Source organism: Melopsittacus undulatus, chromosome 11 (genome assembly GCF_012275295.1).
Source record: "Melopsittacus undulatus isolate bMelUnd1 chromosome 11, bMelUnd1.mat.Z, whole genome shotgun sequence".
Taxonomy (NCBI): domain Eukaryota; kingdom Metazoa; phylum Chordata; class Aves; order Psittaciformes; family Psittaculidae; genus Melopsittacus; species Melopsittacus undulatus.
Window position 1 is genome coordinate 5,584,659 of NC_047537.1, and position 16,509 is coordinate 5,601,167.

Genomic DNA, 16,509 nt, shown 5'->3' on the forward strand with positions numbered 1-16,509 from the left:
GCACAGGACAGCGGGGCGAGGAAGCGCTGCTCAGCGAGCAGGAGGACGCTTCTCGCCGGCTCCCGGGGGACAGAGGAGCCGCATCCCCGCCCCGACGCTCCGCGGGGCTCCCTTCCCTCACCGTGGGATCGTGCCCTTCACAAAGATGGCGGCGCGGGCTTCGTCCAGCCCCAAGATACCGGTGGGTCGGCTCCGCCCCTCGGCGGCCGAGCGGGGCGGTGGCAGCCGGTGTCGGAGGTGTCCTTGCGGCGAGCGGCAGGGAGCGATGCTGGCCCGGGTGGCGAAGGCTGCGGTGAGTGCGGGGACACGGCCGGGACACGGCGGGAGGAGGACCGGGATTGGGGGGGGGGCATGGGATATGGCGGCCGGACTGCGCCACCCGCGCCGGGAAGGAAGGGGCTGGCAGCGGTTCGGGGCTTTCCTGTGCGGACAGCGGGGGGGGCAGCAGAGCCGGGGCCGGGTCCCCCCCGCACGGTGGCACAGGCCGGTTGTGCGGCGGGGCCTGCGCCGCCCCTTGGAGCCGGGTGAGGGGTGATGAGCTGGGGTCGGGCTCTGCTCCCAAGGAATAAGGGATGGGACAGGAGGGAACGGCCTCAAGCTGCACCAGGGCAGGTTTAGATGGAGCTGAGGAACAATTCCTGCCCCACAGGGTGCTCAGGCATTGGAACAGGCTGCCCAGGGCAGGGCTGCAGGCACCGGCCCTGCAAGTGTGTGCACACTGTGGAGACGAAGCCTCAGTGTCATGGGGCAGGGGTGGCCTCGGCAGGGCTGGGAATGGTTGGACTGGGAATGGTTGGACTGGGAATGGTTGGACTGGGTGAGCTTAAAGGGCTTTACCAGCCTGGTTGGTTCTGTGAGGGAGGAGAAGGCTCCACACTTCTCCAAAGTTCACCCCAGCACGACCGGGTTGGTGCTGTCAGGGTCCGGCCCCACACCCTCAGCATGGAGGAGACCCATGTATGGAGGAGACCCATGGCTCCATGACCCATGGAGGCTGAGGCGTTTCGCTCAGAGGATCTGGGTTGTGAGGAGCGTGCAAAGGGAGCCATGAGAGTGCTGCTTATCCAGGGGCAGGAGGGACACTGCTCAAGTGAGCCTGGGCTCTTCAGTGGCTTGGTCACCAGAGATGGGGGGCTTGGGGCTGGGTGATGGCAGGGGAGGTGGGTGCTGGTCAGAGGCAAGGGAGGCCCAGGGAGCAGCCATCTGTAGCTGCAAGCTTTGCCTTTAAAACATGGCTTTCCCTGCAAGCAAGGGGAAGGCTACACACATGGCAGAGCTGTCAACCCCACTCCTAAAGGAACTGTTTATTGCACTGATGGATCCCAGGGAGGAGAAGGCAGAGCAGGATGACAGCAGCCACATGAATGGATGTGCTCCTGGAGACGCTTCCCGAGGGGCTGGTTGGCTGTGGGCTAGAGGGTAGTTCAGCTTCTAACTTAGAAATAAAGAGACAAGCCTCTGTCATCTGACCCTAGATACTGTAGCCATGCTGGGAATCAGGCACTGCCCCAGCCACAGGCTGTAGGTGCACTTCCCACCAGCTTTGCAGGCTCTGGAAAAGGTCATTGCCGTGTTGGAACGTGGCTGGGGAGCAATGCCAGCCCGAGAGCTGTCCTGCCCCTGCATGCACACCCTGCTCTCTGCTGGTGGTGGTTTCCCTGCTGCTTGTGGGGAGAGGTGGGGTATTTGCTGCCAGCTGCTGCCTCTGTTCAGCTGCGATCCCTGTGCCTCTTCCCACCAAACACTTGAGTTTCACATCAAACCAACCAGCTAAGCAGTCATAAAACAGGAAAGGCACAAATGTGCTCCACGTTTTAACAGCTGATTTGGTTTAGGTTTTCCCTTTGGTAACAGGAAAAAATCCAAAAATTGTTTGGAATCATCTTGATCTTCAGACTAAGCTTGTCTACCCCATAGACACAACGGAGGGGGTGATACTCCTCATGACTGCACACTTCTGGTGTTGCCCTGCTATGGAGATACCTATTTTATTCTAAGGGTTGACAATGCAGAACTGCCCAAAGCCTCCTCTTGCAGTAATGGCCATGCATGAGGCTGGTTATGACACTGCCTTTTGCCCCAGGGTGAATGTGTGCCCATGTCCAACTAATCCTACACCCCTACAGAGATGATGGCTCATGTCTGGCTCCTGCTGGAGAGCTGCCCTCCTCTTACAGCCTTCAGCTACCTTTGCCTGAGCAATGGCCCTAACTTGCCCATCACCACCGCAGCTCATCCCATCCAGCAGCAGCCCACAGTGGCACTTCCAAGGCACAGACTGGGGTCTCTCCTGCTGATATTCAGGCTTCTCTCACACCAGCCATGAAAACAGTCCTAGCAAAGGATGCCTTCACTTCTGCCGTGGCTGCAGGTCCAGAGCTATGGCTCAGAAAGAGACTCTAAGGAGGAAGTCCCAATGGGGCAGTGCAGGGCTAATGGTTGGTGGCTGTGGGAGGGCTCCCCAGAAAGGTGCCTTGGTGACAGCTGATGCACGCTGATGCTCTGATTACCCCTAAGCTCTCCTGGGCCTGGCCTTGAGCCCTCTGATCAGGGCAGCCACGTGGCAGTTTACTAATGAGGTGATGCCCTGCACGGGCACCACATTGTCAGGTGGAAGAGGAAACGGAGACAGGCAGAGAGAGAGCTTTACGGCCTTGTCTGTCCTGCCAGCCATGGATAGGAAGCAGCAGCAAGCAGAGGAGGTACGGTATGCCCACACTGACAGCATTAACAGCCTTTATTTCTTCCCAGCCCAGCTCCGCTTTCATGCTTCAGCAATTCCCCCTTCTCTTGTTCTTAACATACCTTCTCTAGACCTCGATCTCAGAGTTCTGGGGTCTCAGTACCATGTAGAGGCTTTGTCACCTTGCAGATTTAGCTCCTTTCTTCTTCTCTGTTCTTGGAGGAGGTGGGGGGACAGCTATCTTTTCACTGCCTTGGAAATCAAAGGGAATGTTCTCACTGGCTTTGCATCCTCCATTGCATTGCAGTGCACTGAACAGTGCAAAGTCCAGAGTCCTGTTAGAGAACATCCGATTCAGTGGATCCAATAGAGGGGGAGGAGCAGAGGGAACTGAAAACCTTTAAAGAACAATTTAAACATCCTCATGCTGAAGATGAGCTTCACACATTGGTATTCTTTTGAGGGAAAACCAGCAGCTCATTTCCTGGTTAGCGGCTGGGTTTGCTCCATTCCATTTCTCCACCCAGATAAATGGTATGGTGGTTTCTAAGGCTTCGGACTTCAGGAAACAGTTTCCTGAACAATTCCCTCTGTTCCCTCTCCAAAGGCTCCTATAATCTGGCCAGTCCCACACTGGTACAACTGGATGGCACTTCTCTTGGTATAGCTGGGTCCTCCAGTAACTGGGAGGCTCACCAGCATAAAGGAACATTGCCCCAAGGCCTACACATCACAGCCAGTCCTTTCCGGACTGTCACTGGGACGTATGATCCCTGGCCAGTCAGGGAAGAAGCATTTTAATCTTGTCCCAAAGTTACCTACATTCTGCCTCCTCAAAGTCCAGTGGGTAGTTTGATTTGGCGCATGGGTTCTGCTTAACTTTCTAGCCTCAGGCTGGTGTAAGGAGGAATGGAACCATTTCTGATAGTAAGATGAGTATTTCTTTCATGATTTACTTTCTTCCCAATCACCATGGGGTGGAAGGGTTTGACTTGTCGAATGCATGGAGGCTCACAGCTGGAAAGGTGCCCAGGGAGTGGGAGATAGATCATTATTTTGGCAGCATTTCCTCTGACAAGCTGAGAATCAGTATCTTGGGAGATCAAGTTTCCCTTTTGCAGGTTTTCTGGATGTCCTACAACCATCTGTAGCACAGTCAGTAGACCTGTGCCTTGCTTTTGCACTTTGTGTGCTCTGCTCCTGTGCAGAGACATCCATGTGCCTCAGAGAGGCTGGGCTGGATACTCCCAGATCCAGGTTATTTGCTACCACACGAGGGGGAAGTTTTGTCTTTGACATTTGCTCTGTGCTCTGCAGGCCAGGCCTTGTGGCCTGCTGAAGCCAACAGCTTTAGGCAAGATCCCTGGCAGATTCCACCTCCATCAGGAAGCACTGCCCCATCTCCCAGTGCCGCCGCTGCAGCAGACACTGGACCGGTACCTGCTGGCTCTGCAGCCCATCATCAGCGAGGAGGAGCTGAACCACACACAGGAGCTGGTGGCTGAGTTCTGCAAACCAGGAGGTGTTGGGGAGAGGCTGCAGAGGGGCCTGGAGAGGAGAGCCAAGAAAACAGAGAACTGGGTAGGTCAGGCCCCAGGCTCTGGTTGGGGAGGGTGTTACCCACACCTCTCCAATGTCCTGGCTGCATCCACTGGCACCTCTGGTTTTATGGCATCACCTGCTGCTGAGCTGTGCAAGCTCCTCAGCAGCACTTGCATGAGCAGAGAGATTTATGGTACAACAGGGAGGCACTGACCCTGTCTGTGGCTTCTGAAGCCTCTAACCTGTTAGCACCACACAGCTGCCCCAAGACATGGAAGAAAAGCCTTTGCTCCAGCTCTGCACCAAGAGCCCCCACCTCCTTATTCAAACTGCTCTCTACCCTTCCATGTGCAAAGCATAGAACCCAAACAGCTTGTTTGCAAAGTGAGGGCAGGATGCTGAGACCATTCAGCCAGGCTTGGGTCAGACAGCAGCAGATGCCATACCTCCATGTCTCCTTCCTCCATCCCAGCTCTCAGACTGGTGGCTGAAGACAGCTTATCTGGAATACCGCCTGCCCGTTGTGGTCCACTCCAGCCCAGGTGTGGTTTTACCCAAGCAAGATTTTCTGGATCGACAAGGTCAGCTCAGGTAAAGTCCTTTTCTCCTCCCTAGGTTTCAGATGGGATGAGCTATCTCTGCTGGACAGGGAGGAAGGTATTTAGGCTAACTGGAAAAGAGTAATCATCATGTGGTCCCCACGTTTGATAGCCATCTGTGCTGTGCAAGAGGGCTGTACAGATAAGGAAGTTTCTGGTTGCACCTACGTATTTTGTCAAGGGGGAAAATCAAAGAGTCCAGTGGTTCAGGTGCTAAACAAGGACTAAAAAACTATCTATCAGTCTTTGCTCTAGCACAGAAATTCATTGCAAGATGGACAAATCACAGCCTGGAGGCACTGTCAGGATTATCTCACACACTGAAGACTAAGAGGCACTAAGATTGTGTGTGCAGTTAAAGTAGGCATGAAAAAGTAGCCCAGGCATATAAGGGAGACCAACCAGGAATGCCTCTGGAGTTTGCTAGTTGATAGGGATGAGGGAGCCTCTGCAGGGACTGTCATTCAGCCTGTTCCTGCAGAGGACTGCCCCTCTTGTGCTGTTTCACTTGTGATTTGTGGCTTGGGAAACTTACCACTGAGCAGCCCCTCCACTTGGAGCTTTCCCTTGCAGTCAAACCCTGCTATATGCTCTCTTCCTTGTATTCTTCCTCTAATTTTTAACCACCATAACAAGTGTTAAACCCATCTGCAAAACTTTAGCACTGACCTTTATACAGCTTTACCTTTGCCACAGTTACCAGTCATCACTGCTCTGCAGATCAAAAGGGGAGCAGTGAGGCTGAGAACAAATCCTCCCTTCTACTTCCTTGGCTACACCTGAGAGGTGCCTTACAAACAGGGACAATGCAGGACCAAACATCTTTGAAAGCTCTTGCTCATATTATTCACCCTTAATTTACCCAAGCAGAAGATAAGATCTGGAGCAGTAGCAGTGCCCCAACCAGTGGAACTGAGCAGCTGCATAAGATTCTGGGTTCCTATGTAAAACACAATCTACATGCATGTTTGTATGGTTTGCAGCTGCAGGAAGTTTGACAGCTTGCAACTAAAGCTGCAGAAACCAGAAGGCAAATGTAGAAAGCAGAGTTCTCCATTCCTCAATCTGGCCACACTGCTGGCTAAAATCAAGTCAATTCACTTCTGCCCCATCTGCCCTTCAATCCCTGCTTCTGCTCCCAGGCTGCTTGCTCTCTGGGAAGGAGCAGCCTCTCTCACTGATGTTTCCCAGCTGTTTTACTGCCTCAGGATTTGCAATGAAGCTGGGAAATTGGGAAACTCCCTTGCAGGATGACTTGTTTGTTTAACAGCCCTCAGATTCTTGGAGTTACATCCTTTGATCTTTACTAGGGATGAGTAGGCTGAGCAAACCTACACAACACTGCTTGCATATGCCAAATGCTTGCACCACTTTAAAGCCCTGAAGTTCATCTGACTGCAACCTCTTGTCACAGTGACCTCCTGCCTCCTGTGTGTGGGTGAGAGCTCTTGGCTCAGAGTAGGCCAACCTGTCAGTTTGATGTGGCCTGTCCCAGCCTCCCTCCCTGCTGTGTTTATGTGGATCCTGGTGAGCACAACCCCTCAGTGGGAGCGTGCAGCATGCCTGCATTTGTTTCAGACCCCACAATGCCACAGGAGTACTCATAAGAGGTGCATTAGCAGCAGTACATTTATCAGGCAGGAACTAAATTAGCAGTGTGAGTTTTGGATGCAGGGAGATACAGCTTGTCTTGGTTTGAAACACAGAGGTGGCCTCTGGCCAGGGGAGAGCAGAAATCCCCTTTTCTTGGTGCTATTTTAATGCTAATTGGTATAAAATCACAATACATCAGTAAAAAATGCTGCTGTTAAAGGGTCATACATGTGGACTGAACCCTGAGTTCTTGAAAGGTGTCCAGAGTTCCTTGGTTATACAGTAAGCTACAGAAAGTTGTACATGGTAGGACTGTTCAGCAATCTGGAACCACAGCCCCAGAGTGGCTGCATCACCTAACCAGAGATGGGCAGGGCAGGGGCTTGGCAGAAAGGCTGAGCTGTGAAAGGAGCAGGGAGCAGCTGTGCAGCCCTCCCAGCTGCAGGTTTGCCTCACCAGGGATTTATTCCTGCTCCCTTTATCCTGTTTGGCCAACAGCTGGGATTGGTATGCGCAAGCAACAGACTATGAGGCAGAACTTCAGCCCTGGATGTTCTGTTTGAATCTTAACTTGTCACGTTTGATATTCTTCCAGGTTTGCTGCCAACCTGATTGAGGGCATCTTGGATTTCAAGTCCATGATTGACAAGTGAGTTAGTGACCCTCCTGGCTGCTCATGTCTTCCTGTCAGAGGCTCAACCTAGGCCATAAATCTCCCTTCCAAATAGGAAGGCAAGAGAAGACAGCATGCATTTGAAATGAGATATTGCAACCAACATCACTGCAACTGGAAAAAAAGCAAACTTAGCTTTGCTTTCTTCACCTTCTCTGTTTACCTTAATACTTCCATTGGAATGTGTACATGCTTAGAAAGAGTGAGCCTGGCTGACAGTTCTGAAGAGCTACATGCTGCTGTCTGCCCACAGAACAAGTTACAGCTCAGGCAGCGGTACCTGCTCCTCTCGGTTTGGGTTTGCTGTTTCTCATCTCCCAGTCAGATGAGATGAACTTTAAAGAAAGTTATTCCTCCTGACCCATTTCCTTTCTGATCACCAACTCTGCTAAATGTGCCTTATTTATGTTCCAAAAATACATTTACCAACACATTACCAACATCACACCTTTACATCCAAATTCAGATGAGGCTCAGGGCTAACACTGGAAAGGGCAGTTGGAATATGACTGCTCAAGTGATCCATCGAGTCCCAGTCTAGTTCGTGAGTCACACTAAGACACTCACCACACAGAATTACAGCTGAAAACCTCTTTGTGCCATTTCACAGGAACCAAGCACATCTCCCATTATATCTTGCCCTGGATTCTTTTCTGGTGTATGTTAAGCTATGTAGTAGGCCCAGAGATCTTTTACTCTGGTGTTACAGAGGAAATGAAAGGCCAGCAAACGGGCATCATTTGTAGCCCCTATTAAGGAAGCTGGGAGGAATGGGAAATGACAGCCCTCTTTTATAGCATCAGCACCACCATGTTTAGGTCTCTCTGGAGCAGGTGACAGCAGCTGCATGGCTGAGCCTGTTCTCTCTTGTGTGGGCAGTGCAAACCTTCTGACTGATGTCTTTTCCCTCCCCCTTCCTCCTTACCTTGCTGTGTCTCCAGTGAGACCCTTCCAGTGGACTACATGGGTGGGAAGCCCCTCTGCATGAACCAGTACTACCATATCCTCTCATCCTGCCGCATTCCTGGGCCCAAGCGAGACAGCATCGTCAACTACGCCAAAGGCAAGAGCCAGTCCAGACACATCACAGTGGTTCACAACTTCCAGGTATGGTGAGCTCTCAAGGGGTGTTCAGAGGCAGGTGTTCCTTTCTGCTAGGGGTGGTCCAGAGGAAAGGGAACAGCAAGGTTTGCCTCACCAGGGATTTATTCCTGCTCCCTTTATCCTGTTTGGCCAACAGCTGGCATTGCCATGCGCGAGCAACAGACTGAGGCAGAAAACCACTCTCTTCCTGGCTCCTGTCCCTGCAATTCCTGTCTCTCAATGCTTAGAGACCATGTCTGGAATTGGAAATGGGAAGTGGAAATTGAATAACAGACCCTACCACCACAGCTGAGTCTCAGAAACAGAAATTGCTCACATGTTTCAGCCCTTATTACCATGGCTTCTGAGCTGCTTAAAACCTGGACTGTATTTATAGCCTGTATGGGAAGTTGGACTTGGGTCTCTCAATTCTGAGCATCCTTTCAAAGGTCTGGTTACAAGCAGAGTTCTTAGGTCAGTTCTTACCTTCTCAAAGAGGCTGGGCAATGAAGATCATCTCTCATGTTCTGTCTCTGTCCTTGCCTGCTCTTCTCCCCTTCAGTTCTTTGAGCTGGATGTTTACAACAGTGATGGAAGTCCCCTTACCACTGACCAGATCTTCGTTCAGCTGGAGAAGATATGGAACACCTCCCTCCAAACAAACAAGGAACCTGTTGGGATCCTCACCACCAACCACCGAAACAGCTGGGCAAAAGCCTACAACAACCTTCTGAAAGGTCTGTGGAGCCCCTAACTTGGACTTCCAACCTCTCTGCTGTGCTCTGCTCCATTCTCTCCTTTGGAAGCTTGTTCTAGACAGATAAGGAGCTTTTCACCTCAAAGCAGCAATGTGATTTCATTGCAAAGTAGGGGTATTTTTGGTTTGGAAGGTACACAGGTGAAGTCTGAGACCTGACATTGCAGTTTGTCACCTTGCAGATGGGTGGGATGCAAGAAATGTAAAAATAGGAGGGTGAATGCAACACAGTCAAATCTGTAACAACCCAGCTGGCTACAGTATTAGTTACTATACACCCCTAGGCAACCAGTATTGCATTGAGGTACAATAGGAATCCAACAGTGGGTCCTTCGCTCTTTCAAATTTCAGCCTCCCTCCAATGTTTTCCCACTCCCTTTCCTCATGTGCTGTTCATTTCTCCCCCAGATAAGACCAACAAGGAATCTGTGCGTGCCATTGAGAAGAGCATTTGCACTATCTGCCTGGATGCACCTATGCCACGGGTGTCTGATGACACCTACAAGAGCTCCGTGGCCGCTCAGATGCTGCATGGAGGAGGCAGTCGCTTCAACAGTGGGAACCGATGGTTCGACAAAACCATCCAAGTAAGTGCTGATGCTCTATAGATGCTGATGATGTGGTCTGGAGGAGCTGCTGCTTCCTGAGGCTACAGAGGTCCAAGAAATCCCAGAAACCTTTTGCAGGAGAGTTCTCCTATCAAGAGTGTATCTCATAGGGGAGACAAGGTGTGGTGGCTGACAGCATGAGATCCTACAGTTTTCCCTTGCAGTCACCACAAGCACTCATTCTGCCTTAGGAACTTTTGTTTCTTTTGCTGCCTCTGCCCACGCTTACTCAGTGCAGCAGTTCTTTGTGTTCCTTGTAAATCAATGTTCTGCCTGCGGTGAACAATGCCTCGTCTGCTTGGAGGCAGCCCCAACGTAGGGAGGGCTGTGCCTTGGATCTCCTCGAGGATTGTCACTTCTCTTCCTGCCAGAAGCTGCCCAATGGCACTTTGTTTTATTTCCAACACAAGCTGCCATCCCACAGCATCCCTCTGATCTCTTCTCCGCTCAGCGTTGTCAAGAGCCTTCAACAGCAGCTCCTGTTCAAGCTTACCCTTCATTAATTGGTGTATCCTGGCTTGTGGATAGTAGCAATGGTACTTTAAAAGATTCTTCTCCTATCTGTTGAACTCTTTGTAATGTTTTCAGCTATTTTGTTCCTATTTGGAAGTCTTCATTGATGGGATAAAGCTTAGATGTTGCAGCCAATTGAAAAGTGAGAGTAAGTCAGGTCCTGCATCACACCCTGCATGCCTGTCCTCACACTGTCCTCTCATGCTTCTCGTAGTTCATCATTGCTGAAGATGGCTCCTGTGGTCTTGTATATGAGCATGCTCCAGCAGAAGGCCCCCCCATAATTGCTCTTCTGGATCACATTGTGGAATACACGTGAGTCCTGCCTCCTCTACTTTACCCTAGGGTTGGAGATGGTTTAAAACCACCTGCTCCCCAAGAACATAACTCTTTCACAGCCCACCCCTAGGAATTTGTTCTGGAGGAAGGGTAAGGGTTGTTCATTAGGTAGAGCAGTTCTTGTATCTGTGATGAGAAACAAGTGGCCAAGCTGCTCTAGTCAGTTTTGCTGCTGCTTCCACTCTCAGGAATGGCAGAGTGAACAGGACTTTCACCTGGGAGAGGTGTTTCTTTTGGGCAGAAGGCACAGGAGTTTCATTCACACCCTTCCAAAAACCACTGTAATGGCACCATGAGGAATTTTGCAGCCTGTGACTGTTATCACAAGGTGCTAGCAGAGATCTGTGCATTTCTACCCAGGTTCAGGTGTGCTTAGTGGAGCCTCATGTTAAAGGTCTGGTTCAGCACATCCATTTCTCTCTGCAGGAAGAAACCCAAGCTGGTAAAATCACCCATGACTCCTTTGCCAATGCCCAAAAAGCTGCGGTTTAACATCACCCCAGAAATCAAGAATGACATAGAGAAGGCAAAGCAGGACCTCAACATGTAAGTACAAAGCAGTGGAAGGGTCTGGTGAGTGACAGAGGGAGTCATTCATGTTCCCCTTATGAACATGTCAGTGCTTTAAATGAGGCACTCATTTCAATGAGGCACTCAATCCCCACTGCAGCCAGGGATTTTTCCCAGTGACTTCTTGGGTCAGCAGCACTGAACCTATCTGAAAAGGACACTAAAGCCACAAGCTAGGAATAAAGTCAGAGATGCTGAACAGAGGCAATTACTGATCCATCCTATTTCCTGAGAAAGAGGAAGGCTTTACTGGGTTTAACTAGGGACACTGGAGCATGAACACACACAGAGAAGCCCATCTAACCTGGTGAAGATTTTCAGCAGTGGCCAAAACCACCTCATTTCCATCGTGCTGCTCGAATAAATCTGTGTGTGATGAAGCTCTGTCCCAATACAGTCCAGATCCAGATAGCCCATTCTCTCTGAGCCTTGTGAAAGCAAATGCACATATTTGTTACAAGAACAAGCAACACACAAAGGAGCACCCTCTTCTTCTTGCCTTGCAGATTGGTCGAAGACCTGGATATCAAAGTCATGGTCTTTCATCAATTTGGGAAAGACTTCCCCAAGTCAGAGAAGATAAGTCCTGACGCTTTTATCCAGTTGGCCTTGCAGCTAGCATATTACAGGTAAGACCAATAGGTATCTTCACCACCTCTTCACTATCAAACATATGAGCTTCATAAAGGCAGCACAGACAAGTCTCTCACAGGTTGCTATGGCCTGCTTCCCGAGTCCTGTGTTTTCTCCATGCACAGGGACTGAACAGCAGATCTCTTGTGGCAGCTACCAAACAGTAGGTGAGATTTACCCCTCTGTGCCTGTTCAGTCATAGCAAGGAAGCATCAGAAGTCAGCTATCAAAGGGATTCACTCATATAAAAACTTCCCCTTCTCCCTTAGCTCCTCTGCTTTTCTCCCATGGCCATTTCTCCCAGGACAAACTCACTCCTGTGACTTCCTTCTCCACCTTCCAGGATGTATGGCCGTTCCTGTGCCACCTATGAGAGCGCATCCCTGCGGATGTTCCGCCTGGGCCGCACAGACACCATCCGCTCCGCTTCTGTGGCCTCCCTCAAGTTTGTGCAGTCAATGGACAGCCCTGACAAATCGGTGAGGGTTGAAGTGGAATCCACAAAAAGAGCAAAGCTGCTGACGTGGCTCACCCTATGGCAGCTGTTTCAGCTAAACAGACCTGCAGCCTGCGTGAGGTTAACCTAAAACTTAGTATTGGGTTTCTTTTGGCTTTCCTGTCACATGTATTGAAAGCCTGAGAGACAACATGTGAACATTTCTAATCCCACCAAAAAGTAATGTGTCCCTTCTAAAAGTCTGTTCAGCTACTCAGAGCAAGTTCTGCTGCTGACAGATGGAGAGCTCAATTCAGAATGAAGTAATGCAGACCTAATGATTTAAATCTAATATATTTTTATATATATATCTATATCCTAATATATTCACACAATAAATGCCTCCATCAGAGAGGAACAGCCAAAATTAGGTTTTCATTCTGCAGAAAAACTTACAGACATGTCTGTGTGTTCTCAGGACCAGGAGAAAGCCAACTTGCTGAGGAGAGCTGTCCAGGCCCACAGGGAGTACACTGATATGGTGAGTCACTGCACCAAGACTCGGGGTTTTATCAGCAAGTGAGGGTTCTGGTGAAAGATCAGACCTCAAGAGCTTTCTCTGCTGACACAGCAATGTGGCTATTAGTGCTGACCATAGGTCTAAGTTCAGTCTGAGAATGCTCTAGGCCACGGCCTGAATCCTCTCTTAACTAGTGGTTCAAGTGTCTCTTGTGACTGACCTGAAAGAGAGAAACAAATACGAACACAGCTTCAGTTCTCACTATCACTGTTGCTGATAAATGCCAAAGTTGCACGAGGACCCCTTAAACCAGTGGGAGCCCATAGGTGGGAACTTTAAGCTTGGTTCCACTGGTGTGTTTTAATGTCAGAGTCCTTACAAGCAAGACATATACAGTCCTAAAGGCAAGACCAGGTTTCCTCCCAACTTTAAGCATTTAGAGATTATCAGAAGTGTTCTGCTCTCTAAGCCAGAGAAATGGGTAGTTTTGCTCACTTGCTGCTAAACAGGCTTTCATGAAGCCTTCTTTCCTTCCAGGCAGTAAGGGGCAATGCAATAGACCGCCACCTCTTAGGCTTGAAGCTTCAAGCTATCGAGGACCTAGTGAGCATACCTGAACTGTTCATGGACACAGCATATGCTATTGCAATGCACTTCAACCTCTCCACCAGCCAGGTAGGACTCATCCAAAGCAAAGACAGAAATGCGCTCTCTCTTCATTGCCTTTTTTCTCCACATTTCTCCTTCATTCCATTCTCTTAGCAACTAATCTTCATTTAGAGCCAGAAATTTTAAGCCTGCTACCAGTAAAGTTGAAGATCTGGTTACAGCTGCCACAGTCCCTTCTCAAGCCTGCAAAAACAATAGCATAACCAAAGCCAAGATCACCCAAAGCAGCAGTTTCTGCCACTGTTGACAGGGCTGGTAGCATGTGATGGCTCTGACGGGTTCAGTTTTTAATTGCATTGTTCCCACAGGTCCCAGCAAAGACAGACTGTGTGATGTGTTTTGGCCCCGTGGTTCCAGATGGCTACGGAATCTGTTATAACCCTATGGATGAACATATCAACTTTGCAATTTCTGCATTCAACAGCTGCGCTGACACAAACGCAGCCCGCATGGCACATTACCTTGAGAAAGCACTGCTAGACATGAGGGTCTTGCTCCAGTCTGCTCCTAGATCCAAACTGTAAGAGGCACACATGATGCAAAGCCCCCACATTAAAGGGGCTATCCCTTATGCACTGAATTTCCCAGTTCCTGATTGAGGGGACACTTTGCACTGGAACCTATGAAGGCATCTACCATTTATTTTCAGCAAGAGGTTACAGAATAGTGACCCACAGATATTAACTCTGTGGGGAGGCAACATTGTCTTAAGTTGAACTGACTTGTTCTCTCCCATCAATGCAAAGTGCACCTTCCTGTCCTCAAAGAGGACTGACATAAGAGTTTTATGGAACTTGCTGTAAAGGAAAGCAGCACAGTCCTTACCAGCATCCAGACCCACTGCGTGAGGAAGGCAGTTCTCCAAGAAAAGCAGGGAATGTTTATTATATGATGGGACTGCTGCAGCATAAAGTCTTTTTGGTGGTTTAATCTTCCGAAGAGTGCAATGTTTTTCAGACTTGACTACAGGTTTTTCTGCTGCTCTAGCACAACTTCCACCATTGAACTTTGGTAAGGGGAGAAAGAAGCTCTTGAAGTCAGAACAGATCCAGTCCCATCAGAGTGCACTGCACTACTTATCCTAGGCACTCCAACCATTACATGTTTTACAAGCCTGGGAAATGTCCCATTCCCCTCAGTTTCAGGATGCTGGGATGTCCTTTCTGTTGCACTGACCCTATTTACAACAGATACCATTTGCTACAAACTCAGGTGGGCTTTTGTTGTTGTTCTTGCTGTTCTGGGCTATCTGTTAAGCTTGCTTTGTGGTCCTGGCCATAGATCTTCAAGCTCAGTGTAAAGCCTTATCCCCACAAAGCTCCTAGAAGACCTCTCTCCCCTGTTTTGCTAGCTTTGGCTTTATGTTCCTTAATATCTGCAGAGATGAGAAGAGATTGCCCATGCATTTAGCAGGCCACTTGCTTCATTGTACCTTCCTTTGGAATTGAGGAAAAGATTTTGCCCTTCTGTTCAGCAGCCAGAGGCCCCAAGCCTTGCTTCCTTCAGGGCACACATGTTAACACAATGTGGTTTTATACCCTGCTTTCAGAAACAATCTATTTATGCATAATGAGTTATATCTTAGTTGTGGACAAATAAGAACATTTCTGACCAGGAGCTCCAGAACATAACTTCCATTTCTGGCCACCGAGTTCAAATCTATTAGAGCCAAAGGAAAACCAGGTGCAGAATCCCCACTACTTTCACACCCCTCTGCTTTAACAAGGCAGGGAAGTCTTAGAAAGCAGGAAGCAAGCTGAGAACCTGTGGTCACTGTAGATGTTTGTGCACTGTGGCAGCCACTATTCCTGCAGTAACAGTACACCACTCTTGGAGTTCTTCCTTACTGCACCTCACACTTGTGCCAGCTCTGTTCTGTGACAGAACTCATGATGGCACTTCCACGTTCAGCTGACAAACTTGAGGCTATATTGAGATTCTCTAGAAACATACAGTTGCAGCATAGGAGTTTCTGTAAGCACTGTTTCCAATGAATCTACCAGAATCCAAGCCCCTGACTACTTTTATTTAGCAAAACCAGATGGTAACGAGGAATTCTAGTGCTATTTCTGCAACAGGAATTTTACATTTCAATTGCACACCCTTCAGCGAGTGGCTGCTGGGACATCACCCTAAACTAGAAGCATTAGCAGTCAGATGGCCTGTTTTGGTAACAGGGAAGTGTTTGATCGTACTGCTTTCCTGATCATAGAACAAGGGACATGATCAAAGTGCCTTGGGGAACACACATAAAGAAATTTGCACTAAACATGTTTAAAGTAAGAAAACTCATTCTAATTTCCTTCTTGAAAGACACAAACCAACATAACTGCATTTTTCTTTTCCGAAAAGGACATTATTTCAAAGCTTATACTTAAACCTTAAAAAAAGGAAAATTTAACTGAAACTCACCTGCACAGCCAGTGATTGTATGAACTGCCACTGTCACACCATCTACATGGATTTAGTTGATCTCTTAGAAGAATCCTAAATGGACTGAGATAGTCTTAAAAATCAACGCAATAGGAGCACTTCAGACCTGCAAGCAAACCTCTGCTCTATTGGCTTCTCAGTACAAATTAGACTGAAAACTGCAAGAGGATACTCAAGTGTTATCAAAACAGAAGTGTGTAAGTACTACATAAAAGACCAGACCTTGCTGGGATAACATCTGGATTCATGGAACCTTTTACATTGAAAGAATACTCATCTTTGCCAAAGTGATCCTCCCCCCATACTGAATCAACCCCTGTTGCTAAGGGAATTATTTTTCCCTGTCTGCAATGCCTTCAACCACTGATGCTACAGTATTTATCACTTAAGTATTTGAGACTGGCCCTTTGCAGCTTCTGTCTCAAAGGGGAAGGCTCTCAAAGGAAAGTGCCTATAAAGATTAAGAAGTATGTGCTGCTGTGACTGTATCTCAGAAGATAGGATTGATCTTTTCTGGATCTAAATCTGGATATCCCACATCCCACTAGCTTCAGCAGAGCACAGCTGCAAGAAGCAGACTATCACACCAGAAGAGATACAAGATTCATGAACCACTCAATGCATCCTTAATGATATACAGAGCTGAAATTCAGATGAATGAAGCTGATTTTTTAAGTGCTTGAAAGGACACTAAAACCATTGCAAGGTTTTTTCCTTTATGAAGTCTTTTCTTCTTGTACAAGTTCTAAAATGCGATGTTCTGATTCATACCTTCTTGATGTTTTTCAGTGTTGACTTATTGAATACTGTTCTCCCTGTTTCTGATTGTTCTATCAAGAGATGCCCATTGTCTTAACC

The 16,509-nt window shown here is 48.7% G+C and overlaps 1 protein-coding gene across 1 annotated transcript; it reads left to right on the forward strand.

Moving 5' to 3' along the window:
• Nucleotides 1-145: 145 nt before the first annotated feature.
• Nucleotides 146-15,598, forward strand: CRAT (carnitine O-acetyltransferase). The gene is made up of 14 exons (XM_034067972.1): nucleotides 146-292; nucleotides 4,001-4,264; nucleotides 4,698-4,816; nucleotides 7,013-7,066; nucleotides 8,032-8,197; nucleotides 8,736-8,910; nucleotides 9,339-9,517; nucleotides 10,266-10,366; nucleotides 10,817-10,936; nucleotides 11,467-11,589; nucleotides 11,937-12,072; nucleotides 12,508-12,570; nucleotides 13,087-13,224; nucleotides 13,527-15,598. Exons 1-14 carry the CDS (start codon nucleotides 146-148, stop codon nucleotides 13,740-13,742), a joined length of 2,001 nt encoding a protein of 666 aa, XP_033923863.1. The 3' UTR covers nucleotides 13,743-15,598.
• The last annotated feature ends 911 nt before the right edge of the window (nucleotides 15,599-16,509 follow it).